The sequence below is a fragment of the Xiphophorus hellerii genome, chromosome 6, assembly GCF_003331165.1.
Source record: "Xiphophorus hellerii strain 12219 chromosome 6, Xiphophorus_hellerii-4.1, whole genome shotgun sequence".
NCBI lineage: Eukaryota > Metazoa > Chordata > Actinopteri > Cyprinodontiformes > Poeciliidae > Xiphophorus > Xiphophorus hellerii.
The window spans coordinates 6039269-6065782 of NC_045677.1; the positions used below are offsets into that span (position 1 = coordinate 6039269).

Sequence of the window (26514 nt, forward strand, 5' to 3'; positions counted from 1 at the left end):
ATCGTTTCAGCCCTAGATTAATCACTATAACATCGTTTTGTTGTTCATGTTAGTAGTTGCCTGATCATTTCATACCTAAAATCATTAACTTTCTTATTTGTTATTTTTGACTTTGTCTCCCATTCTGACGGAGAAGCTACTAACAAATTGTAGTGGCAAGATTTGACCAGGTGATGGAGACAAAGTAAACTTTTTTTGAGTGACGGATTCTGTCAACCGGATCCTGTGTCACAATTTCTAAATCCTGGTTTCAGAAGGAGCATTGCATCCATAGAGTGCGAAAGGTTTTAAGGGGATTTTCTTTTAGGGTTTTGTTCTTTAAAAAAAGGTCTAATATCCAGTTGCTCTCTGTAAAAATAAATGGTGTGAGATAATGTATTTGAAAACAATGAAACCTGAAAATTGTTTACAGAAACTGAATGAAGCATTTCTTTTGGGTCAAATTCGTAATTTTCTTCTTATTTAAACTTTGACATGCTCCTTTAAGACAAGCCCATATATATATATATATATATATTACATGAAACTGGTAATGACGAACTGCCAACATACACAAACAAAGCTGTAGCTTAAGGCAAGCAGGAGCCTGTCACAAAACGCAAGGACATTTGTATTGCATATATTTTTCTTTCCAAACAATTCTTCATGGCAATTTATCATATTGTTTAACCACCTGTGTATGCCTCCTTAGGTGGTGCCACATTGTTGAGTGAAAGTTTGAGTAGCAGAGTTGAAAATGTGAACTCCACCCAAGAAAAGCTTGTCAAATCAGTCTGCAAATAGCTCCCAACTCTGGAATTAAAATGTTAAACAAAAAAATGGATTGGATTCCCAGATTAATTTCTTCTTACGGTCTTATTCAGCCTTGGGACAACCCTACATTTAAATTTAAACAAATAAATAGAAGAGTAGGTTCAGTTTTGATTTTTTGGAGTGACTCGTCTTCACGTTTGTAGACGATCTCTGCGCTGTACAAAGCCTCAATAGACGAGACGCCAGCAGGCAGAGTATTCAAACTCGCTCTGGTGAGCGGGGGCCGCATTAAACGCAGCACAAACCTTTACCGAGCTTCATTGGCGCCTCTGACCGGGAACCGAAAGCTTTCAGCGGGATGTCAGGACTTGTCAGTCCGCAACGAGTGGTTGGTTTGGAGTGGTGAAGCAGAGTGGAGAACCGGAAAGGGACAGCAAGCGTCTGAGGCCGAAATTGACAGGTAGGAGTCATTCAAGAACGAGTTTAAAACTCAGAAAACCCTCTTCGTTTTAAACATGTAAAACTACGCTTCTCTGTTAATAGCTAACACGGAAAAATGACACAAGTGCGAGTTTTGATAACATGATAGCAACAGGTGAAAGCTGCTGTCACCTGTGGGTCAGGTGAACCCCCGCTGTGCTTTGTTACACAACTGAAGGCAACTTTAACCTAATGAACTTATTATGGTGTCACCTAACTGTAAAGGTGCACAGGTGCCCCAGTATCCATGACAACACGAGTTGACCCGCAAACTGAGGCGCCTAAAGGTGAAATTAAGCAATTCTTGGCTATAAAACGTCATCAAAAATAGCTCCTCAGGTTGAAAGGGAGTTTAATTGAGGCTACTTGTTTATTTAAAAATAATAATAATAATAATAATAAAAGCTGTAGTGTCTATTATACAGCAGTATGGAATGACAAAGGTGTAGATTATCGTGCAGTTTGATTTGATGCATTTTAGCTTAAATGCATCATTTAACCTAAAATGATTAGATGCATAATTTTTAAAAAGGTTTTAAATTTTTTTGTTTGTTTAATTGCAGTTGCATTATAAAAGTGACATTTAATTCATTAATGCTTTTATCAAAGGAAAATTAAATTTAGTCTTGACTCATATCATCCAAGTATTTTCAAAGTTGTAATTTTTTTTCCCCTTCAAACTCATTTTCATTCAGAACTTTTGCTTTTGTAAACATGTGACAAGTTCATATTAAACTGTAAATGAATGAAATAAACAAATTATTATTTGTAATTTTAAAAACCCATAAATAAATCCACCTCATTTGTTTTTTTGCTGCTCCTCGTTAAACCCATCTGGCTCATTAAATACAAGCTGGACAGGGAGATGCTAGAGTAGGGGATCTTTGGCCACCATAGCTAATAGAAAAGATTTTGCTGTGATTTTTTTTTTTTTTTCCAATAGGTTTCAAAAATGACCACATTTTCTTCTTCTTCTTCAAGTTCGGGTCACTAAATCCTGCCACTTCGGCATGCGTATGCAACAGATATAACCCAAGACAAGTCTGGAAAGATCGTCACCACAGTCAAGCAGATTCTTAGGGTTTTAATCCAACAAATTCAATTTCTACCAACATGCCTGCCAGACATGTTGCTCCTTATCCACGGCTCTCTGCTCTTACCACAAACGCATGTCCATTTCACCTCTCCTCTCCCCTTATCTCCAGATCTGTAAGCAATCTTTTATAGTTTTATTTTCAGCGCTATGAAAGCCATTTGAGCATAACAATCTTTTTATTGGTGCAATTTATTTTAAATGAGACCAAGCTGACCCACTATCTTTCAGGCCAGGTCTCTCTCTGCTCCAAGCAGTTAATAAAATCGCTTTGGGATTTGTTTTCTTCGTGACGTTAATGTGGTCATTGGTGTTGAAAAAACCCCCCCAACTAGTTTTCTTCTTGCTGTGCTGCGTGATGATGGCTGAAGTTAGGCTGTGTTTATCTCATGTAGCGACTCTGTGATGTGGTTAAAGAGGCAGCGCTGCTTCTACCGTCTGACCTGCTACAGCGGTTCGCCTTTGGGATGTGGTCGAAAGTAAAACTGGAGTAAATGGTGTGAAAAACGTTTAAGTCAATGGAAAGACAGCCAACATATACAGTACTTTGCAAAAGTATTTCAACTTTTGTGACATTGAAACATCACGATACTTCTCGTTGAGGTGAATACTGTTTCGCCAGATGACGTTGTAGCAGAAGTTGCCCCAGCTACCCTTAAACCATCTTTTCGGCAACATTTTGGGTTCCCAGTAGGTACGATAAACGACAACAGAGTGAAAAACGAAACATGAACACTATGTAGGCACTGCTAGTTGTTCAGACACTAAAAGAAGTAGAAACTATTGCTGTAACAACTGGTGGCTGGACGTCTAGGGGTACGTTGAGCTACGCCACAATCCCAGCTCACCTCATCAATAGTGAATGGGAAATGCTGTGCTGCGGACCATGGATCGTTGAAGCACTGTCTTAAGCCCTGACAGGATGAACATTGAATTTGTTTGTTGAGTTTGTGGCAAAATCAATGAAAATCCAGAAGACATAACTTTTTCCAGCATAGGTTTAAAGTTTTCTTGAAGGTAATGGTAAAATCTTGTTCTCGTGAACCCAATATTTTCATCTCGTCTTATGAAGTTTGGTTGCGGGACATATTCGCGAGCACTAGCGGATTTTAAACATGGAGGTCAAGCACTGGATTGGTCTTACCAATCCTTAAATTATGTTCAGAATGGTTTTGAAAGGTCTTAAATTTGAGTTGCTGCAGAAACCCTGGTTTATGTGAAAGACGGTTTTAGCAAAATCATTCATTGCTGAAATCGGCAGTATTTTGGGGTCTCTACTAGCTTTATACATCTAAACATTATTGTTTTTATTTTTAGTTTTCCATTTTGTCTTTAAAAATAACTCAACTCAATGTCAGACTGGATGGAAAGTATGTTTGAACATCAGTTGTTAAGTGTTGCCAGCACCGGATTAAGTCTTTAGCACCTCATTGTCAATCACTGGACATATTGTAGGAATATAACATTTTTTCTTTTAATTTTTTTGCTCCAACCGTGAAGCCAATGATTCATCCCAACCAGCTAGCCTGGGGTCGGGGGTCACAGCTATTCTACTTTATCTCAAGAAAAGCCTAAGATAATTGGGCTGCGTGGAGGTAGATGTGAGTCATACCATTCAGGTATTACAGCTCGCACGTCTAGGTCAAAAAGAGGGGGCGGGTGGAAAAATTCTTTCGATATAAAATACATTTGCAGTGCTGGACCGCAGCCGAGCCGAGCCGGGCAGAATCCGAGGCCACTCGCTGTCTGAAGTCAGAAGACGACTCTAAATTTCATTTACGCGCCGGATGTTTCTTTAATTACCGAACTTGTGGGACGAGGCTGACAGTCATGAGACGTAAATGCAATAGAGCGTATTTAGAGACAAAAAGTCAGTCATGCTGCTCCCCCTCAGGGCAGACGGGCAGTGGATCATTTTTATGGCTATAATAAAATATCCTTAAGGCGAGTGTTGAGACTTTTTGAGAGCAAACACTGCTGCTTTTTTAACACAAAGACTGATGAGACGTGTTTTGTTTGGTGGACTGGTATAGCTATGTATGCTGCTGGGTTGATAGTGAAACAGTTTTACTTAAAGTTGCTCGTGCAGGATGTTGGTAAATGGACAGGGTTGCATTTTTGTCAAACTGAAAGTCTGGTTGCACACCCTGAGTCTCGCTGATTGTTGAGGTTTGATTTGCGGTTCAAGCAACTTTCACCCCATGAAGTTGGGGAGAACAAGAATTATCACTGATTACTTTGTATTACTGTCACTTGGTAAGCTGTAAACAGAGCACTAATGACCCCGGCTGTGTAATTATTATGATGAGTACCCCTTCTCCCCCGAGGGGGAAGTGAAAGAGCCGGCAACGTCTCCTCAACATGTTCTGACACATGCCGTGATTACGGCTGATTTGGAAGACGTCGGATGTGTTTGAGAGGAAACGCTCTGCCGGTAGTGGCTCAGCGCCCGACATGCGGTTAGCGGAGATGGAGCCGTGCCAGATTTGTTCAGTCGGCAATTTCCCAACAGAAAGTCAATCTGCAGGGGTGTTGGGCCACCTTCCTGCACAAACACTCAATGACTCCGAGGCAAACGGTCTATGAGGCAACTCCAGGTCTGATACTGGAGCACCGAAGTTGTTTCAGAAGGTGGTGTAAGAGAACGGGACAGCTTGCTTATTCAGCAGCTTCTCTCTCAGATCAAGAACTGAATGAGAGGGCTTTAATTCAAATTCAAAACCCCAAAGAGAAATTTAATGTTGTAACTCATTAATTCAAAAGAGTTATTGTATATTGGTGATGGCTGTGAGCATCAATAAGCTAAAGGCAAATTGTATTATGTAACAAAAGCAAAGCTGCAAGAGCACAACACATCTGAGTCAAATGATGGGGATTAAACGATGACACCTCGCCTTCCCCACTGAGCCCCTCCAGACTAGCGGCAGCAGCAGTTAGCAAACACCTGGTGGAACTGCGCATCTGCTGAGCTCGTCATAAAAACCTCTCGGTGCAACTCTCCTCAGGACGGCTGCCTACGAGATAATGGAGCGTTGGCCGTGAAATGTGAACCGCGTTATAGCGAGGGTTCACTGTATAAAGTATTGTTATAACAAGTGATGGCGCTATTTGTGATAAGTACTTCCTACTCTGCCTTCATGTAGCTTTAAACTTGAGTGGCATTCCTTTCTTAAGTCACAAACTTTAATATACGGTCAGGCAAAACATAAATTTTATCATAATTTATTATGATAAATTTAGTATAAAATGTTTTTGATTTATTGTTGTCAGGGTTAATTCCAAGTAAGTAATACTGAAAAAAATCCCATTGTCCGTATTGTTGGAATTGTTCATTTTATACTTTTATTGTTTATCATTTATTGCGATCAGTTTCTTATAAGAATTTTGATTTATTGCTGTTGTGATAAATCCCAAGTAATGTTAAAAAAAAAACCCACACACAATGATGCCACAAAATATCGTGATAAAATTGTAAGTCCGTATCGCTTGGCCCTAAAACAGCTGTTGCCAATGAAACCTCAAAAAGCACCACATATTTACTCACTATGGATAATGCTAAATCTGTTGATGCATGTGGAGTCTTTTTTAATAGAGGCCCATTGTGCGTGCGTGTTGGCGTGTGTGCGTATGTGAGTGCATGGGTAGGGGTGTCGGTGTGTGTGTGTGTGTGTGTGTGTGTGTGTTATTTTTAGCCTGTCTCGCTCTCTAAGCGGACAGGGTTTCCTGTGCCAGGGCAGGGATGAAGCGTCAACCTCCCTCTGACAGTTGCGTAACTAAAATCCGAGCCCCGCTGGCTTCGATCGTTTTCAGTAGATCAATACGTTTTATGGGTTCGTCGATAAATAATTGACAGCAAAGCGGCTGGTCGTCACTTAAAAGCTCCCCCACTGTAAAGTTTCGTATTTGAGCGATTGGTTCGTCCCGCTGTCCTCTTGCGGTCCTCGCTGGTCCATTTTGTCCCAAAACAAAGGAGACAAAGGGTTCAATTGTCAAGCCTGTGTGAGGGTGGAGGGGAAGAATAGCCTGGTGTTTCTCCTTGTTGTGGACTTCTCCTCTGATACTGAGGGTTCCAGTCAGCTACATTACTCGGTAGTAGTGGGTGGGTGGGCCGCGTCCTCGTGTGTCTGAGCGAGACCGATTTGTTTCATTCACTCTGTGCTTTCCTGCGCGGGGCCCCTCAGGCATTCTGGCCCCAGCCCCCAGACATAAGTCGGAATAATGTCAAAGTCACTTCACAGGGCTGGGAGTTGCTTCCGGTCCAGTCCTGCTGCAGCCTGTCATTCAGCCGGGCGGAACTTGATGTTCTCGGTCGTGTTTTCAGGATTTGGGGTCCGTAACGACTCTCAAGATGCGAGGATATTCAGTATGGTGTAGTATTCTCAATGTTACACTAGTATTTTTCACACAGAATATAAAAATACACGTTTTTGCTATTACTTTGCATCATGTTCATAATAAATATAGTTGTAGTAGTTTTGAGATTAAATCAGGGCTTCCAAAACTTTTCCGTGCCATGATAGCTTCTGGCCGGTTATTCACTTTGCAAACCAACAGACAAGGCTGCAAACATGTGTAAAGAAACATAAACTATTACAATGATTTATTTTTTCTTGCTTTTATTCTCTTTTCTCAATAATTATTACATTTGTTTAGTGTAAGTGCTTCCTCATATCTGTTGACTTTAGTTAGCCCTGCTGCGCTAGCTTGAGTAGCAAAGCTGCTTGATAAATTTGACTGGCAGCCAGCCAGAAAGACGAACATGTCAAATAACATTTCGATAAATAATTTTAATATAATTTATAATAATGACTGAAAAATGGATCACAATTTCTAATAAAAAAAAAAAATTGACAAAACATGTTTTACCGGTAGATGAAATTTCTCTGTATGCTTTAAAAAAAAAAGATTATTTTTTTATAGTGATTGAAAAATAGACTACTTATAATCGAGTCCCTGATGAGATATTTGAGAATAGTCAACTATAAAACTTTAGGCAATTGAGAACAGTCATTAAACATAAAGGAAAGAAAGAAAAGGGTTGTTTATGTTTTAATATTATTACACTATCTAAATAATAATATAAAATTTGAATAGACATTTTTCAAACAACAAAAAAAAAAAACAATCTGATTCTAAAATGGTGGAGGTTTGTCCAAACGCCCCAAAATAATAGCGAAATGACCCTTTACCTCCATGCTGAGTGAGAAACCTGCAGGAGAAACTCATTTTCTGTGCTTTTATCGTTGTTTTTTTTTGCAAGGCAATTCCAACAATACAAACTCCTGGATTTCTGTTCGTCAATGGATTCAGAAGAAACGACGCGGCCGCGCACCCACCTTCAGGCACCATGAACGCCAGTTCAGGTCGCCTCGGCGGACCGGGAGCTTCGTCTCAATACGGCCGACCTGCTGTCAGTCAGAGCAGATGCTGAAAGAAAACAAGATTACTGAGGCTCAGATATTCCAGGTATGAAGCTCGAGTGCATGTGCACACGTTAAAATATGATTATATATTCAACGAACCAGACGGCTATCAGCAGCTATGATTGTTCAGTGGAGTCAGGTGTGACTGCATGCTGCGTTTACGTCACACGGTGCGGAGACAGGCTCTTGTCTTTGTGTATGTGAAACGTGATGTCTTGCCCTCTGTGTGCTGTCCAGTGTGTGTGAACAGAGAAAGCTAATATATAATCGGGGAAGGTGAGAAGGGCATAAGGTGACTATAGAAACTATTGTGACCGAAACACTCAATATGAATTGAGAACTGCATGAATCTTACTGTTGGGATTTTTTAAAAATCTTAGAATCAGTGGAAAATAATTGGGGCTGTATCTTACGATTGTTTTAGTAATTAATTAATCTGTCCACTTTCTGACAATCAGATTTAGAAAACACATTCTACAAATTATTCATTTCACCCCTTCAGCCTTTTTTGATTAATAATATATTCAAACATGCCCACTCCTCAGCAATAAAATTATTTTTTTCTTCTTTTTTTTTTAAAATAAGAAAATCAAAATAAATATGTTTTGGATAAATATGTTTGGTAAATATGTTTTGGATAAAACATATTTACAGGCAAAGGTGTTTTTACGTTGAATGCAAAATGTATGTGTATTTTTGTACACTTTTGACTTAATTACTACTCTGAGGGGTTTTTTCTCAGCAAAATGACCCATTTTGAGTGAACACTCCTGTTAACGATTAATCGATTACTCAATTAGTTGGCGATTATTTCAAGAAAGTAGGAATCCTTTTTTTTTTTTTTCTTTAAAAAAAAAAAAAAAGTTTAATTTTCCTAGATGTTTTTAGGGCATACAAAGAAAAGCATAGTCATCAAACCAATAATCCATTAGTGACGATTAATCTGATTAATCGTTCCAGCCCTAAAAATAATTGATGTTTATTACTATTAATTTAATTTATGCCCCGGGTCGGAGCTTAAGGAAATTGGAGTCCGTCCAACTGAACAATGTATCGCTGGGATGGACAGCATTAATCGATGGCGCTTTAATTTTATTAGCCTGCCAAGTATTGTGTCAAAGTGACATTTATTCTTTATGCTGCGCTACAAACATTTTTTAAATGACGGTTATTCCCAGCTGTAACACACCGGGGAAGCTGTTTAACTTCTACTAAAGTATGAGAGCATGACTGACCTCATTATTACTGCTGGGCTTTCTAAACAAGCCTGCATGTTGCTAGCAGTTAGCACTGCTGACACCCACAGTCCAAAGAAGGTTAATTGGCTTCTATAAATCTCCCTCGGTTACAGGAGTGTGTGCAGTGGCTTGTAAAGGTGTTCATAGACAGACCAGCACAGAGTAGCACATAGTTGTAAATATGGCTGAAAAGATTAATCATTAAAAAAACCCCATTAATTCATCATAATGAATCAATTATTGTAGTAAACGTCAACTAATATAGCAATACATTAATCGTTAACTGGATATAGACTCAAAAAAAGGCAATTTTCTGAAAGCAAAAAAAAACAAACCCAGAGGAGTTAAGCAAAACCTGTACAAAAGTATATACATTTGACATTGAAGATAAAAAGAAAACATTCTTTGTAAATGTGTTACTCAGAACTCAAGGTTTAGTTTCATCCGGTTAAAATTCTGTAAAAAAAAAAAAAAAAAAAAAAATCTCAGATTAAACACCTTTTGATAAGTCAAGCAGAAAAACTTTCCACATATTGGTAGAAGTTTTTTTCCGGCTGCAGATTCATCCTTCGCAACAAATGATCAAGCATACACTAGAGCAGTGTTTCCCAACCCTGGTGCTCAAGGCACACTGTCCTACATGTTTTAGAGGTTTCCCTGCTTTAATGTGCCTGATTCAATTGATTGTAGTTCAACAAACGCCTGTTAATCAGTGATCAATTGAAATCAGCTGGACTGAAGCAAGGAAATACCTAAAACATGCAGGGCAGTGAGCCTGGAGGACCAGGGTTGGGAAACACTGCACTAGAGGAATTCCATGTTGTTTCATTTTAGGCAACACGATATTTATTTTCTTATTAAAAATAAATTGAATTGTTTATTTGCGTCTTTTAATGCATTTCTAATGTTGTATAAAACAGGCTCAAATGAAAAATCTGCAGGACGCTTATCCAATTAATTGATAAATTGTCAAATAATCGATGGCTAGAATAACTGCTAGTTGCAGCCCTGGTGTAATGAAACGATTCAGACGGCAGATTGAAAGTCGCAGGATTGTTGAGTGAACGGAAGCCGGAGCTCAGGCGGATCTCCCAGAATAGCAACGGTGATCAGTGAGCGTGCTTTTTGTGGCCTCAGACGCCCAGACAGAGGAGAACGCCGGGGAGAGCCGGCCTCCTGGAGGGCGAGAGAGAGAACGTAGTGTTATTTTAACCGTGAACTTCACACCATAACCCCACTTTCCTCCCTCTTCCAACCCACCACTAGGGTTTCCAGCCAACCTGCCTTCTGTCCTCCTTTCATTTTCGCTGATGGATTTTCTCTTTCTTTCTTTCTTTGTCGTTATCCCGTCGTTTTTCTGGTTCTCCCAGCAGATAGACAGGCATTGTGTTTGAGTCGCCCCCTGCGGTGTGGTGAGCTGTGCGTTGCCTTTCCGGTGCATTGTGTGCTAGCTGCGGCGTTAATGCATCGAGTTTCCTCATTGAGTCTCCCTGTAATAGATCACCTTGTGACATCGGCATTCTAGAGCCCCCTGGCTGAAGGAGGGGACAATTCCATGGATTTCATTTCAACACTGTCTGTGTAAAAATAAGCCACAAAATAAGGTCATGTCTGGGACGCACACTGAGTATATGTAGTCGAAATAACTGAGATTCGATAAATCTCCTCCGTAAATAAAAGAACTAACAGTAAGATTATATTTCAGTGCCTTTAATGAGTAGTTATTCATATGTTATGTATGTAAAAGCGAACAGGAGATTGTAAAACCACAAAAAAGGGGAACTTCAGGTGAGTCTCCATAGCAACCGGGTATTGAGAAACTTGGCATTTCCTGATTGTTGAAAGCAGAGTGTTTGGGGAAATGTGTGTGCTTTAAAGCTGCAGGGTGTAACTTTTATATATAAAAAAAATATATATATATATTTTTTACACACTTGTTGAAACTGTCACCATGTAATGACAGCATGGCGCGTTCACGAGGTTGATTGCCAGCGGTAAGACTCTCCTCCTGGCTCTGATTGGCAGTTTTTGACCACGAGCTGTGCATTTCTTCAGACGGCACCAGCAAAAAAACATATATTTAAAAAAAAAAAAAAGTTACATGCTGCAGCTTTAAGAGAAAACATTCTGTAAAGAAACCTTTTGTTATATCTTAGTTTTCCTTCAAAAGGATACTCTAGGATGTACCACAACCCTTCAGAGTAAAGGCAGAAGGAACAGGATTTTACTCCCGTAAAGACAAATATGACTGAATAGAAATAGAACAGAAATAACCCTTATTTTCCTGATATGTCGGTTTATACAAAAAAGTTCCAAAAGTATATGAAAAATAAGATTAGCAAAACCAACAGTAGTAATAATAATATACCGTAAGATTATAATGCAACATTTCCAAATGCAGCCCTTTGTGTTTGCAGCATTGCACAATTTAATACCTCCATTTTGTTTACAACATAATGTGTTCAGCAGCTCTACTACATGCAGTCAGCGCCTCAAGATGTAACTTGTATTATTGCTTTTATCTCATCTGCTCTCTCTTGGACCGGAAGAGGAGTTTACACATTGAGTACACACACACACACACACACACACAGAGAGAGAGTAGAGAGTGATGACGCAATTATTTTGGCGGGTCGGCACACACTGACAGCACGCCGACTGTCTCGTGTTTTCATTTCATGCGGTTCCTGTAAAACAGAAACTCTAATAATTTTTGGGATAAGAAAGGGTTAAAAGGTTAAAACTGCACACATGCCTAGAGATTCTAACTACTGGATATAAAAAATATATATATAAAATATATATATATATATATTTTTTTAATTTTTTTCCTTGGAAAACTGATTGAAATAGACACCTGACATCAGTGCAAGATAAGATAATTATTAACACCTAACTTTTGGGAAGTTCTCTGCAGTTCTTTCCATCTCAGCTAAATTACTTAAGCTCTACAAAAAATAGTTTCATGAGTTTCTAATTTGTCTTCCTTAGTCTTCTTTGGAATGAACTATTTTTATATTCTTCTTTCTGTTATTCTTCAAGTTTTATTTTCAGTTTGTTTGATAAATAACACATTTCAGATGCATGATTGGTAGGAAATGATTTTATTTACACCTGCTTTTGAAAGACTTCACATTTTCCTTCTCCTCCGTGCTCTTAGACTGCCCCCGTGTGGCTGGAAAAAGCAATTAAACCAGGAAAGGAAACACTATTTCAGTGAAATTCATTTGTATGAAGTTTGCATGTTCACCGAGATGGTGCTACTTTATCTCATGAGCTTATTTTACCTTCCAACAAGCCCTCGTTTTCCGTTCCATCTGCCAGATGGACCTCTTTGGCCTAAGCTACAGCGCTATTGATACTCCTCAAACAAGGGCTTTTCAGAGTGTGGGCAGCGCCACCCCTTGGTGGGTGCCAAACAGATTTAAAAAAAAAAGTTGTGCATTATTGTGAAGTGAAATAAAAATGGCTTTCAAAGTTTGTTGCACATACATTTCTGAAATGGGTGGCATGCATTTGTATTCCATCCAGTTAAGTCGATGCAGTGCAAAGTTACCATTACAGGTGTATGTTTTTGTTTTTGTTGTTTTTTTAAGAATGTCTTCACAATTTTTGCACATGTAAAATAGAAAATGATGGGGTTTTTTTCTTTGCAAAATAGCTAAACCAAACTAATCCAGCTCCAGCTGTATGTTTTTGGTCATCGACCTTTCACCAGGTGATCTTCCTGGGTTGCCCTGTATTTATTTCCATTCATTTTTGCACACGCTCTGATCAGCTCACAGGTTGCTACTCCACAAAGCATTTTTATAGAGGCTAAAATGTTCATATTGGGTCAATAGCTACGCTTCCATTCACCATAAAATTGCACAAATTTGAATTTAAGAGAATGCCGTGTTTTTATTCTCCTAATGGGAATGCAGCAATAATAATAATAATAATAATAAAATAAGGGATGTTTTTTGATAAAAGGTTTTTGCGTTATGATGAGGGAGTTTTTTGGTTGTATCAAAATTATTTTGAAAAACTGCAACAGAAGCGCTTTTTTCAATCACAAGTCACTTGGTCAACAATTGCATGTTACTACTGGCGGAAACGTCAAAGAAGACTACAGAAATTAGTAGGAGGATCATGGCTCCTCATATTTTGTTTACAACTTATTCACATGTGATTTTTATTGCGTTTCTTATTTAATGGAAATACAGCAATTGTGAAATACTTTCTTTTTTTTCCCCAACATAAGCGGAATATCGACAAAGTTTTGCGCACATTTGTAATGTAAGCACAGCTACTCATCTGCGCTCTACACAAGAAGAGTTTTTCGATCATCTTCGCCGCTATGGTCAGATTCCGACTGTGTGTTTCTTAAACAAAATGTTCTGGACCAATTTTCTGACTATAAGTTTGCCATTTTTAATTTTTTAAACAAGTATTCCTATACTAATAATAAAGCTTCTTTTTTTTTCTTTTCATAAAACATCTTTATTATGCTACATGGTGCACAAACTGAAGGCCGGACTTGTGGCGTGACCTGGTTTCCAGACAGCAGGGTCAGGCGTGTGTGCCGACGGTGTAAAATGTGGAGTAGTTTATGGTCGTCGTCCCTCCAATGTCACTGAACACACTCATCCAAAACCTCCGGCTTTAACTCTTGGATCACTTGCATACATCTTCACAATCTTTGTGTGTGCTGGTCACAAAAGCACAGATTAAGAAACGGGGGCGTGAAGGTGAAGGTGGGTCCTTGTCCCCTTTAATCCTGCGAATGTTCCTACACCCTGTATGGCTTTTTCTTAAACCCCGCCTGTTTAGCCTGCGGGGTTCGGAGTGTGCCAACGCCATGTGCGATCACGTGCCCCTTCCATGTTTCCTAGAAAGTCAATATGAGACTAGGATTAGATGGCGGGAATGTGTACTCGTCTCCTACGCTCTTTTACATACACACAAACACACACGCCCTCTGACGTGTTGTCCTTTAGTTTCCTACCCTCACCTCTGTCCGCAGAGGATTTGCAAAGCGTGCCTGCACCTCCCTGATTTGGCTTATGTGGAAATCTTTCTGTGAAAGGAAATGAGAGAGGATTTGTGGAGGATAATAGTTTCTAAGTTGGTTTGAGACACAGAGTAGATGGGAGTTATTAGCAGGTCTGACTCTGTGCCTATCACAGTCTGACCCTAACCCTGACCTCTGGCTGGCATTAAGTTTAAACCTTCTCTGAAGGTCAGTCTAGTGGTCATGATGTAATTATTTTTAGAAAAAATGTGTCCGCGGTTGCTGATGCCATATTTCCTTTTTATGGTTTCAAACTTTTCACTAAACCTTCACCCTCCTTAATGTTGGATTCAGTTCAATTCAGGCTGTATTGAAAACTCAGAATGCTGCTCTGTATTAGAGATATAAAGAGAAAATAGAGACGCACCAATCAGAGGTTTTTAGGCGATTATTTCTGACAATCGATGAATCTGATTTAAAATAAAAAATAAAAAACTGGCACATTCTGCAGAAATTTCATTCAAGCCTGTTTTATACAATATTAGAAATACAGTGAAAGCTGACAAATAAAAAAAAAAAAATTATTCCATTACTTTGAAGAAAAAAAAGGATATAAACACAGCCGAAATCACAATAATATAACATTGCTTTAATGAACCCTTTGTCATTTGTAGCAAATCCTGCATCAAACTAGGCTTCTATTCTGTTTGACTTAACATCTAAACACGGTAGTGCTAACCTGTTTATGTTTTTTGGATATAAACTGATTAATAACGGATAAAACTGTCAAATATTTTTTTTACTTAAATGCAAATATAGTTTTGCACAACTTTAGCTTAATTATCGCTATAGGTATGTTGTCCTTTCAGCAATTTACTCCTTTTTGAGTCTGCATACTCTGTTTAACAGTTAATGTGGCCAGTGATTTTTTAAATTTTTTTAATTAAAAGTTGAATTAGTTTTACTACTATTAAAAAAAAAAATAGACTCAATGTTCAGATATTGTAAACAGCCTACAGCACCACATGTTACCGAGTAGCACAGTTAGCATAGTTGGCATTATCAAATGATTGTTCTTTTCCCTCTCTTGTATAAAAAAAAAAAAAAAAGTCAAATATTTCTGGTCAGGAAAAACATGACCAGTCCTGGAACCAACTGGGTGCTGACTGGATACCACAGCAGATTTCCCGACCAAATAAAGTCGATATCAGCATGTTAGACTTGTCGTGCCCTATAAATAGCAGAAACACAAAGACGGATAACATTAATCATAAGAGCCCGTGAAAATGTCGAAACTGGAACTGTTGCCGTGACAGTCACACACTGTCTACACAGAAATTGCAGTACCTTTGTAGTGAACGCCACACGTTCACATTTTTTTCAAGAGCTTAATTCAGGATTAGAATAGATCATTTTTTGTTTGTTTGTCTGATGACCTCAGCTTTAATGAGGATAACAATTTAACGTGATGCGGTCTGAGCAGACATTTATTGCACTCCGTAGCTAAGAGGAGGCCTTGACTTAGGCAGGTCTCTGTTATTTACCATCACATTTTTCCTTGTTTCAAATGTGTAACAGTTAATTTGTTGGAGTTGGTATACATTTCATTGTGAGAATCTGCTTTACATTTCTCCCATAACCGGTACGTTAATCACACAGTTCTGGTTCTGAGTCTCAACCAGATGTGAACACCTGTTCTCTTCTGTCCTCACAGTTAATGGACCGCCAGTTCAACAGAATCTTCCTGTAATAATTCCCAAATAATCCAGAAATATCTATGCATAACTTTTGTGGATGTGGCAGCAACTTCATATGAAACTCTTTATTGATTGCCTTGATACAGAGGATTTAGAAAATATGGATTTAACTGACCCATACGGACCGATCTAATACAGCCGGGAAAGAAATCCAGAGATTCTAAGGGAAGATAAAGCGCTACTGCCCAACAATCCACACTGACCCAACTCTCGCCTCACGCAGCTTCCTTAGTGGGATATGACGTCACCGCTATGTCAGTAGCTTCCCAGAAACACTGACCTCAGTACAGCTGTAACGCGCCTATGGTTCATATCGACTGCTTCGTAGGAACATGTTGCTGTGTAACATCTGGGAACAGTTGTGGAGCCGTGGGAGGGTGTTACTACAATGTCTATAAGAAGCCTTGCCTCTGTCTCGGTGCAATGCTTTAGAGTATGGAGCCAGAACAGATCATGCCAAAGCTTCGTTTGGTCTCTGTGCAGAAACAGGTATGTAAGCATTTCCACCTTAAGTGTTATTTAGCTAAATCTATATGGCAACTTATTTTGGCATGGTACTATATTTCTCAAGTAGATATCTACAAACATCCTATTGGATAATTACTTCTAGGCGATTGATTATCGTTGAGCTGGCAACAAGTTGTTTAGCCCTAACTAGTGCAAGGAGTAGCTTCTTATTTTTTAAACAACAAAGTGCCACATTTGTGGAAATATGTTGGAGATGTCAGTGGTTTGACCCTTCTTAAACCTCAGACAGAGAAAACATTTGAGGAGATTGCAGAAACTCCTAACATTGGGTTAAGTACTGTCCAACTGATTATTGAAAACTGGAAGGAAAGTCCGTAACAATCTGCAAACACTTAAACGTTTGACATCAAGTTGAAGAAAAACAACAGTAGAACTCCTGGCTGTGTTCAATAGTAAAAATAAGAGCTTTTCCTCGCACACAATGCAAAGGAAACTGGAGGGATTGGGACTGAACAGCTGTGTAGACACAAGAAAACCTGCAATCAGTGAGGCTAACTGAAGAAAAAGAAATTGCAAGGGAGCATAAAGACTTGACTCTGGAACAATTATAGAAAGTCAAGTGGTCTGAATCCAGATTTACCTTCTTCCGGTGTGAGGAGCACATCGGGGTAAAAAGTGTTGCAGATGAAGTGATGAACCCATCATGCCTGTACAAGCCAGAGAGGGCAGTCCTGTAATCTGAGGGTCGTCTCAAGTCCAGACTTTGCACAGTGGTTGGATTCTCCCATCATCAAGACAAGATCCTGGTAAAAAATTGGTGCCCATCTGCAGCGATCATCAGTCTAGAGGAGGTACTCCCTGTACAGGTTGCCGTTTCATCACAGGGAAACACACAGAGAAACGACAATGTACACACACTCCCATTAAGCCATTAACTCATGTTTTTAGACTGTGGGAGGAAGCTGTAATACCCACTGAGAAGCCCTCCCTTAAACCCCAACACACTCACATGGCTCAGACAGGAAAAAAACAAGGCCGGGATTCAAATCTAATATCTTATTTTTGCAAGGCAACAGTGCCATCAACTCATCTACTGCTGAGAAATTCTTATTCAACTTCTTGTTTTCACTGAAATCTCACCACTTGTCTCAAAGGACCATGGGTGCCATGCCTGTGAAGTAAAAGGGTTTCTCTTATTTTAGAATCTTCTTTTACCTTTTGTGCTTCATCTGACTTCTTTTTTGAAAGGCTCATTGATACTAAAAGTAGCTAAAGTGGGTGCAGGTTAGCGTCCACACTGAGTCTTGCCAAATGAACCTCTTGGAGCTTAGTTGTTCCAAGAGACATTCACTAATTAGGAAAAGATCAGGTTTTTCCTAAACGATCGTACATTCGTGATTAGTCACCAGTCAATTTCTCCACGAGGGTCATTAGTTGTCAAGGTAGATATAAGTTGTAGTTTGTGGCAAACCTTCTTTTTTTTTACAACAAAACAATAATTATTTGACAGGTTTAAATTTCAGTTTTCCTGTCATTGTTACGTTTATCAAAAGCCGATCTACATTTTGCAGTTGAGGGATTTCAGGCGGCCTGTCTCTTCATAGCGAGGATTTTGGAAACCTTTTTAAAGTGGTATTATGAAAATATATTTTCTCACAAAAGTTAAATAGTCTTTTGTGTATTTCTATTTGATACAAAATGTTATCTTACTCAACTTAATTTATAACCCTGATTGAATTTCCACCTTGCAAAGCTCACATCAGCAGACACCCCTCCGACTCCTGCAGCTTCTGCATAACCGCTTACTGCTGCCCCCAGAGCCTGAGGTCTACCCACTTACAGTCATAGAGACAGGAAGGACCCAGGACTCGGTGCTTCTGGGACTCTGAGCCGCCATTTATCGGTGGGGATTTAGACATCATGTGATATTTGGGCTGGTAACGGTGTGCTATTACACCCACAGCCTGTCTGGTGGGCTTCTCGCAGCGCTCCATCATGGAGCTAGAGAAGGCGTTTGCGTGTTTTAACAGGCTTGGTTTCAGGCTCCCCTGGCAAAAGTTTGATCAGGTAGGGTCAAAGGTTGAGAACTAGAGGAGGTCCCAGATTTAGTGTTTTTTCCAAGTGGTTTTCCAGGTTTCTGAAACGAAATTTGGGAAGCGTGGTCTTAAAAATGATTAAATTCTTTTGATGGAGACGAATTTAGATAAGAAAAGCTTTTAATGAATAAAAAAAAATCTACCTGACGTTCTGACAGTTGTTGAGTTGTCTTGAATGTCTAAACGTCTCACTGTCTTAAGTGGGCAAATTTACTCAGACGTCCACTCCTCCTACGTTTTGTTTTCCTGATAAGATTGTTTCTTCATTGCAGAATGATGACTTTTAAGTTATTTGGAAATATTCTCACAACCCTTCTGAAATTGTTGGGAAGCAGCAATTCCTTTTATATGGTTGACATTGCATGCTCCAGAGCAGCAAATTACAAATACTTCCGCTTTTCATAGAGGTATTTACACTGATGATTATTTAATCAAGTGCGTCTGGCTAGTTTTATACACTTCAGATGTAATTTTCGAACCTTGAACTTGGAAAGATCATCCAGATAATTTTTATTTTATCCATATGCTTAAGAACCAACAATTGAAAGACTGTGCTTTCAATTTTGGACCTGAATGCTTTTTTTCCCCCCAGGTGTAGATGTGAATATCTTTGTCTGACAGTAAATTAGTATTTTTGTGACTTCTAGCCTCAGAAGAGCAGATTCTGCTGTATGAAGATGAAAGGGAAAACTTGAGTATTGTTCAGTCAGTTTGACTTGAGGGAGGAGGGAGAATTGAGGAAGAAGGGAAACAAACAAATATTGTTTGGAACAGGAATTGGGAACGGATAAAGGAAAACGTGGGCTGGGAGGGGAAATGTCCATGACTTGCCTTGAATTTTGACCTTTTGTGAAGATCCCTGTAACAGGTACCAATAAACATTTTAAGAGAATTGTTACTTTTTAATTTAAGTCAATCTACGAAGGAATAAGGGAAATTGTCTTCTATTTCTATTGTTTCACTAAAACATTGCATAAGGTTGGAGCATACAGAGGAATGTTTGCTTATTTCCTTTGCACCAAGTCTGTAGATCTTCTCTCTCTCTCCATAGATTTACCTGTATATGCTAAGGATTTTCCTAACTGCAGCAGTGCAACTCAGTGACACATCTCTGTAAAGACCAGCAGGCGGTGTTACACGTGCACATTGTTCTTTCATGCTGTTTTCTCCGCCATCCAGATGTCCGCTTCGTGAGAATCCAGATGGCCTGGATACTCTCTCTGTAGAAGAGAGATGCTTTTTGATGCACACAAGTACACACACAAAGCCGCATGGCCATGTTTTTCTCCCTCTGAGGGAAGATTAACTCTCCTCATTAGGACCCCCCTTCCCACACACACACACACACACACCCTTGCATCTCTTTCTCCTCCCCTCCTGTCTAATTCCCTGCCTCACCCTCATTGGCTCCCTCTGCGAGGACCACCGCCGACCGGACCACTGTGACCGCAGGACACCAGAGCGGGGAGGTGGCGGGGATTGGTTGTTGTTGCCACGGTAATAGAGGAGGTGCCACTCACCAAATCATTGAGCTAAAGCTGAAATGGAAAAAAAAAAAAAAGTGGACGGGTGTGGAAAGCAGGTTAGAGGTTGGGGGAATGAACAGAGGAGAGGAGGGGAAAACAACAACAACAATGGCGAGGGATTAGCCATCGACCGTGCAATTAGTTGGTCCATTTAGGGCAAAGCTGTGTCAGAAATCCCCACCAGAACCCTGGGCGTCATTTCCAGAGCTCAGCTGCGAGATCAGAATCCTGGCATGCTCATAGATATACAAAGAAACACAGGTGTGAGATTCTAAAAGCAGCTTTTGGAGGGAGATGGTCCCGGGTCGTCGATGTGAGATTTGTGCCGTCGATGAGGGAAAGGCGGGAAACTGACTGTGGCAATCCCTGTGGCCGGGAATAATAACGTTGTAGAGAGAGAGAGACAGTGGGAGTATCGCTGGATCTAAAGAGCATGCGTCAGCATGACGGCAGAATGCATTAGATGCGGAGAGAGACGGTGTCAGAAGAGCTGAGTGCCGTGGAGACGGTTTGAAGGTCTGACGGGTCGGATGAGAGTAGACATCCACTGGACTCTGTGCCACACCTTGACTGCATTGGAAAAATCTGCAATAAAAAAGGACTTTTTCGATTCCAGAAGAGGAATTTTGTGTGTATTCTTAAAAGCTATAGAATGCAAAAAGGATCCGTTCTTCAGTGCCTTCTTGAATTCTGCAAGAACCTGACACTTTAGTCGTCTTCTTGCATGGAACATTGCCACTGTTTCCCAAGGGAACACATTCCTTCAGCAATCTCCACTCCGCTGGGTCGGTCAGCGAAGGACGCCCCGTTGCAACCGTGTGAAACAGTTTGTCATTGTTCAGTCCTTTTTTGTTTTGTTTTTTTTCCCCCCCGATGAGCGCTGACTCAGCCCAAATGTCAGAGGGAATCACGTTGGCATCGCAAGCGGCCACGATTTAGCAGCGAGCATAGTTCAGATAGAAGTCATACTGTGATTGTGCCAAGCGATCTGGAATAATGCTGCGTACGCTGTGCTGTGCTTGTCCTCCCCAATGACAGCAGTGACGGCATGGATCTCGATGCAAGCCGACTGACCGGGCCGAGTGCGTGGGTTGCTTGCTGACTGGAGCGGTTGCTATTTGAGGTCTTTGAGAACTCGCGGTCCCAGCGATGGGAGAGACGGCAGAGTACCAGAGGCTGCAGGAGACGGCAGAGTCAGACTACCAGAGCTTGCCCAGTGATGATGAAGAGGTAAACCTCTCACGTCTGCCTCGTCTATGATGGTGACAAACACAAATTTCAACAAGTTTTAAACATTTTTTTTGGTGAAATTTAACCTGAAGTTAAATATAGAGTTGACTTTGTGTTGTTTTTTAAAATCCACCTTGGCAGCAGTGAGGACAGGCATTTGTGCTATTTTGGTGTTTGTTCATGATGAGGGAGTTTCATGTGATTCTAGCGTCTACACTTGGGGGGTATTTTTGTCAACGTGAATGAGGTATTTTTAAAAAAAAAAATAATCCAGTAGCATCACTCCTTTCTTCGTCACAGCTGACCAGGGGAGCCATTGTTGTTGCTAGTGTAAACTCCTGCATATTTTTCACACTTAATAATTGATTACAAGTTGTAGATTCATGAGCAACACGTTGATGTTGTCATTGTCGTCTTTAGTCCACTGCTGTGCATTCCACAGCCCCACCCAGGGCTGGGCCCAGTGTGTGCTGACCGCTGAGCTGTTGGAAGTGGGAGCATGAGCTCATTGATGACCTTCTGCCGAATGAACTCGGTGAAAGGCAAAATAGTGACGTTTCATACCTTCCCACATATTCTGTAAATGTGCTGACTGTTCTTTGGTTTTGGAGTTTGTGGGATTCTTGCGCTTCATGGAATATGAAGCTTTTTTTTTTTTCAAGGTGTATTTTCTTTCACATTGTCTAGCACAGGCGTCTCCGACTCCAGTCCCACAGTCCTGCAGATGCATACACACCTGAATCAAGTGGCCACAGTACTTCGGTCATGAAGTTTAACAAGTCTTTCATTTCCTTCAAGTGTGCTGAAGAGGGGTCGCTTTTAAAAGTTGGAGGATGTTGGCTCTTGAGGACTGGAGTTGGAGACCCTTGGCAGAATAGTTGTTCTTTCGTTTGTCTGTCCATCCATCAGCCCCGCGCATCCACTGCATCAGTTTTTTACTCTTTCAGGTCCATGTTTTTGTTCATTCATCTGTAAATCCATCCATCCTTCCTTTCTTAAACTCTGACCAAACCATAGATATATTTTATAGATTTGTTGCTTACTGTTGCATTTATAAAACGGACTAAAACAACCCAAGAACTCTGGAAATTTGTGTGTGTGTGTATTTTAGGGGTGGGCGATAAAGACTTTAAAAGTTTCAGCAAAATATTTTGTGATACTATTATGATGACAATTAAAGTAATAAGAAGTATTTATTACTACTTTTTTAGGTAATTGGCTGCGACTGCACTCACAGGAATCATAGCCTTACAAACACAAATACTGCTCTTGAAAAACAAATTCATTGCTGATCTCATTGAACAAACACTGGAGAAAACGGTAAAACTAACAATCTCAGCAACACAAGTAGACTTGGTTTCTTTTAAGAAATTAGTTGGAACTTATCATGACAGACGATAAATCAAAATTCTTATAAGAAATTGATCACGATAAATGATTAACGGCATGTTTGTGTGTAGATGAATAGATGGCATTAGCATCTACTAGAACATGAGCTACAGCATATTACATTTTTTATCATTGAATAGAATGATATTGATCCTATTGGTTTTCTATTGGTTTCCAAGCACACACTGGCCCTTTGACCACTCCTCTGCGTTTAATACAATCCCTGCTCCGAACAAAGGAGCACAGAAGCCGAGCTGAACATGTCGTTTTCTGGATCAGCCTAAATGAGCTGAATGTTCCCTGTGTGCCGAGGATCTGTGCTCCACTTCAGTGGAGTTGAGCCGCTGCACGCTGCAGCTGTCCTCGTCGCTGCGGGCTCATTCGGATCGCCTTCTGCAGCTGCAGCAGCTACACGCTGAATAAAGGGACTTGCATGTAGGAGTGGACCGGTATAAGATAGGAACGCTTTCGTGTGGTCTCAGTATTTATACAAAAACAATTTTAACAAGCCTGACATGGTGGAAATGCTTTAATTTAAAACGGGAAGGCGGCAATTATTCGGGCTGGTCCTGAGATATGTTTATTGTGTTCATTTAATATCATTTTTGAATTTTTACATGGAGATGGAGATTTAAGCAAAAATGAAACACAAGCTAGTTTTTGTTGTTTTCAAGACGTATTAATGTTTAATAATATGCGTCTTTGCCATCTTGCAAGTCAAAGTACAACAATATATCAGCTAGTTAATGAGTCCAGCTATTTGCCATTTAATGCACACTGCACATTTCTTGGTAGCTGTCATTTTTAAACATTAACCTTAATAATTTTGCTACTTTATTTTATTTTAAGTAATACAAAGTGGGTCTGCACAGTGGAGCAGTTGGTAGCACTGTTGTCTTGCAGCAAGAAGGTCCTGGGTTCGATTCCCGGCCCGGGGTCTTTCTGCACGGAGTTTGCATGTTCTCCCTGTGCATGCGTGGGTTCTCTCCGGGTACTCCGGCTTCCTCCCAAAAACATGACCGTCAGGTTAATTGGTCTCTCTAAATTCTCCCTAAGTGTGAGTGTGTGTGTGGTTGTGTGTCCTGTCTGTCTCTGTGTTGCCCTGTCACAGACTGGTCACCTGTCCAGGATGAACCCCGCCTCTCGCCCGGAACGTTTGCTGGACATAGGCACCAGCACCTCCTGACCCCATTAGGTACAAGGGTGTTAGAAAATGGATGGATGATGGATAATGCAAAGAGAAAAAAACAACTCTAACAAACTCACACCTAAGGGAAAATAATGAAATGTTGAGAAGCTGTAAAGCTAAAATTCATGTTTTTGGACTGAGGAAATTGGAGAGAATCCACACATACACACACTGGCACATACAGCAAAACATGCTGTGTATGCAAAGTTAATGAAAGAGTCAAAAATAATTAAAAAAAAACCATCCTACCACATTTGCTGTTCAGCCTTTTTATAAACTGCTGAAGTCTCATGCTCTAAAATAAACTGCAGAAATATCTCAACATATTTTGTTTTAAATTCTTTTTCCTAGTGGTGGGAATTTATTGTATCATTTATTGTTTCTCATAAGAATTTAGATTTATTGTTGTGATAAATTTCAGTTATTGATGGTAAATAAAAAACAGACCTGACAGAATTATCAGAAATGATGTTTTTCCCATTTTCTCCACTGTTCACGAGAACGTCAATAAATATTAGCAAATTCAAAAATAGGATTTTTGTGTATAGTTTTTTTTTTAAGTGGCATCCTGAAGAACCCCGTTTCAAATGAAAATATTTGTAGAACAATATTTGTGGCGCTACGAATGCTGTCCCATGCAGTCAAAGACATGCCGTTATCTAAAAAATATTAGTTATTATTTTTTTTATCCTTATTATCAAGTCCATATTGATATCCACCTTTACATTTACTTAGTGTTGTCAGTTTAACCTGGTGGAAATTGTGTATGCTGGATTTGCCAATTGTAAATTGGAGCTCAGGGCTGAAGGCGAAGCATCGTCCGATTCAGGTCAGCAGCCATTTTCTCAGCGAGTCTTCGATGTTTTTGACAAGACCAGCTTAAAGCAAAACGAACAGGCCATTCCCGCAGATCGCAACTGTGTTTAAGCCAGAGAGATTTTAAGACTCTGATGTGTTTTAACGTACAGGAAGGTAGACATATTTTTGAGTTTTTGCTTCATGCTGCACAATTTGCACCTCAGTCGTGATACTTCTATGGCATTTTGCACCAGCGCCCTCCTCCACCCTCTAAACCAGCTTTACTGGGATCAAACAAAGAATAGCTGCGGATTGGGGTGCATTTGCAGGATTAGGGGGACATCATTGGGAGGGTTGTTATTGTGGTTGGGATTTATGGTTAAGTATGGCCATCAAAACAATCTTTGGGAAGACATATATTCCATGGGGCCTGTTCATATGCAGAGCTCCTATCCTTCCCAGAACTACCCAAACATCATGCCTCCTCGTGTTTTCGCGCTACGGACGACGAACCGTCGGAGACAGCGAAGGGAAAGCCAGGCCTTGTCAGATGTGCGTACTATCTGTGAGGTCAGCAGTGACGCATATCAGTCTGTCTGTGCATGCAGTGAAATCCTGTGTGTGAGGGTGTGTAGTTGTTTTGCTTGCACGGTTGTAAGAGGGATTATTACTGCCATCACTCTGCTCTGGCAGCTTTTTGGCACCAACGAGCTAAACCACAAAACTCATTTTGCTGCCAAACGATTCCAAGATAAACTCCAAGGTGGCTTAGCTCCCAATACCGTACGTCACGGTGGATCCCTGCGATGGAAGTGCATGCCTTTTCATGCCTCAAACCAACTACAATGAGCATCACGTTACGGAGACGAGCTCAATGGGATTGCGTGTTGCAGAAAAGGTCAACTCTGTACCGCTCTTTTAATTTAGTAGAATCTTTTAGCAAAGAAGCTTCTACTTTAATGCCAGTTGCTGATAAAATGTTCTACAGAGTTATAGTTTGAGATTGATAACATTCGTGCGCTTTTATTGTGTTCAACTTGTGCAGCCGTGGGACTCCTGCTGTTTGAGGGGAAGATAGGTAATAAATAACAGAGAGAAGGTAATAAAGGCCAGATGGAAGCAGCTGGACATGCATGCAGTGGTTCATACTCAGGGTTCATACTTTTCAGATCTATGGACCTACATTTTTGACAATTCTTTTCATAATAGGTCAACCGTAGTCAGATTAAATGGGGAGATTCCAAGGTAAGAGATCAGATCTCTTACCTTATGTTCTCAGTTATATTCAAGTCTGTGCTTTGTTCTAAACTGTTCCATTGTGGCTCTGCTTGTATAGTTTGCCTTCTGCTGTTGGAAAGTGAACCTCTCCTCTGGTCTCAAGTTGATCACAACCTCTAACAGGTTTTCTTCCAGTGTCATCTGGTCTTTGGCTACATTCGTCTTCCCAACTTCAGCCAACTTCCTGGGTCAAGCTGAAAACATATGTCCCCTTAGCACAATACCTCCATGTTTAAGGGTGAAGATGTTTTTTAAAGTGGAGTTCATTCACTACATGGGTCAGAAACTTCTGCCTTTTTCAACCAGAGCAACTTCTCCAACATTTGTTGTGTGTAATTCATTGTACATGAATTATTTAGGGGTATTAAAGGAAACTGGGGGTAAATAGATGTGCAGCCCCATACTTTTTGGATTTGATTTCCTTCCACCTTAGATTGGCGCTCTTTCTTTCTGTCATATAAAAACTTAATGTAACACTTTTGAGGGGTCTGGCTGTATTGTGGCAAAGTGTGGAGAGCTTCAAACTGTTTAAATACTTTTGAAAAACACTGTACCACTTGGTTGACCTTTGTCCCACTTCAACCTTGTGTTTACTCATAACGTTTCATTGGAACCGGCTTGCTGGTCTTATTTGAGGTCTTTGGTTACTTAACTTTGCATCAGTCTGCTTTTTATAGTTAATGATGCACTTTTCCATTTTTGTTCTACTTTCCCTTACGCTGAAGAACGCAATTGTTTCTCAGAGTCACTAATCTTGGCACAGTCAAATCCTCAAGCACTCTCTTTATGGAAACTTCTGCACT

General features: G+C 40.2%; 1 protein-coding gene and 1 long non-coding RNA gene across 5 annotated transcripts in view; one reads left to right on the top strand and one right to left on the bottom strand.

Annotated features, from left to right (window-relative positions):
• The first annotated feature begins 981 nt into the window (after window positions 1–981).
• The window catches only part of tnk2b (tyrosine kinase, non-receptor, 2b), a 60352-nt gene continuing 34819 nt past the window's right edge, over window positions 982–26514 (top strand). The window contains exons 1-3 of one of the 4 annotated variants that reach the window (XM_032565374.1): window positions 982–1213; window positions 7587–7792; window positions 20866–21057. In XM_032565374.1, coding sequence (XP_032421265.1) covers window positions 20977–21057 — 81 coding nt within the window. In that variant the 5' untranslated portion in view covers window positions 982–1213; window positions 7587–7792; window positions 20866–20976. Of the gene's footprint in view, window positions 1214–7586; window positions 7793–13856; window positions 16227–20865; window positions 21058–26514 lie in introns of those variants that run through there. The other 3 variants (XM_032565378.1, XM_032565375.1, XM_032565377.1) reach the window with 3 other exon arrangements.
• LOC116721563 (uncharacterized) lies at window positions 13424–20149 on the bottom strand. The gene is made up of 5 exons (XR_004339628.1): window positions 20009–20149; window positions 19700–19839; window positions 16846–17063; window positions 13981–14046; window positions 13424–13857 (listed from the first exon to the last, which is right to left on the bottom strand). It is a non-coding gene; the product is annotated as an uncharacterized LOC116721563 (long non-coding RNA).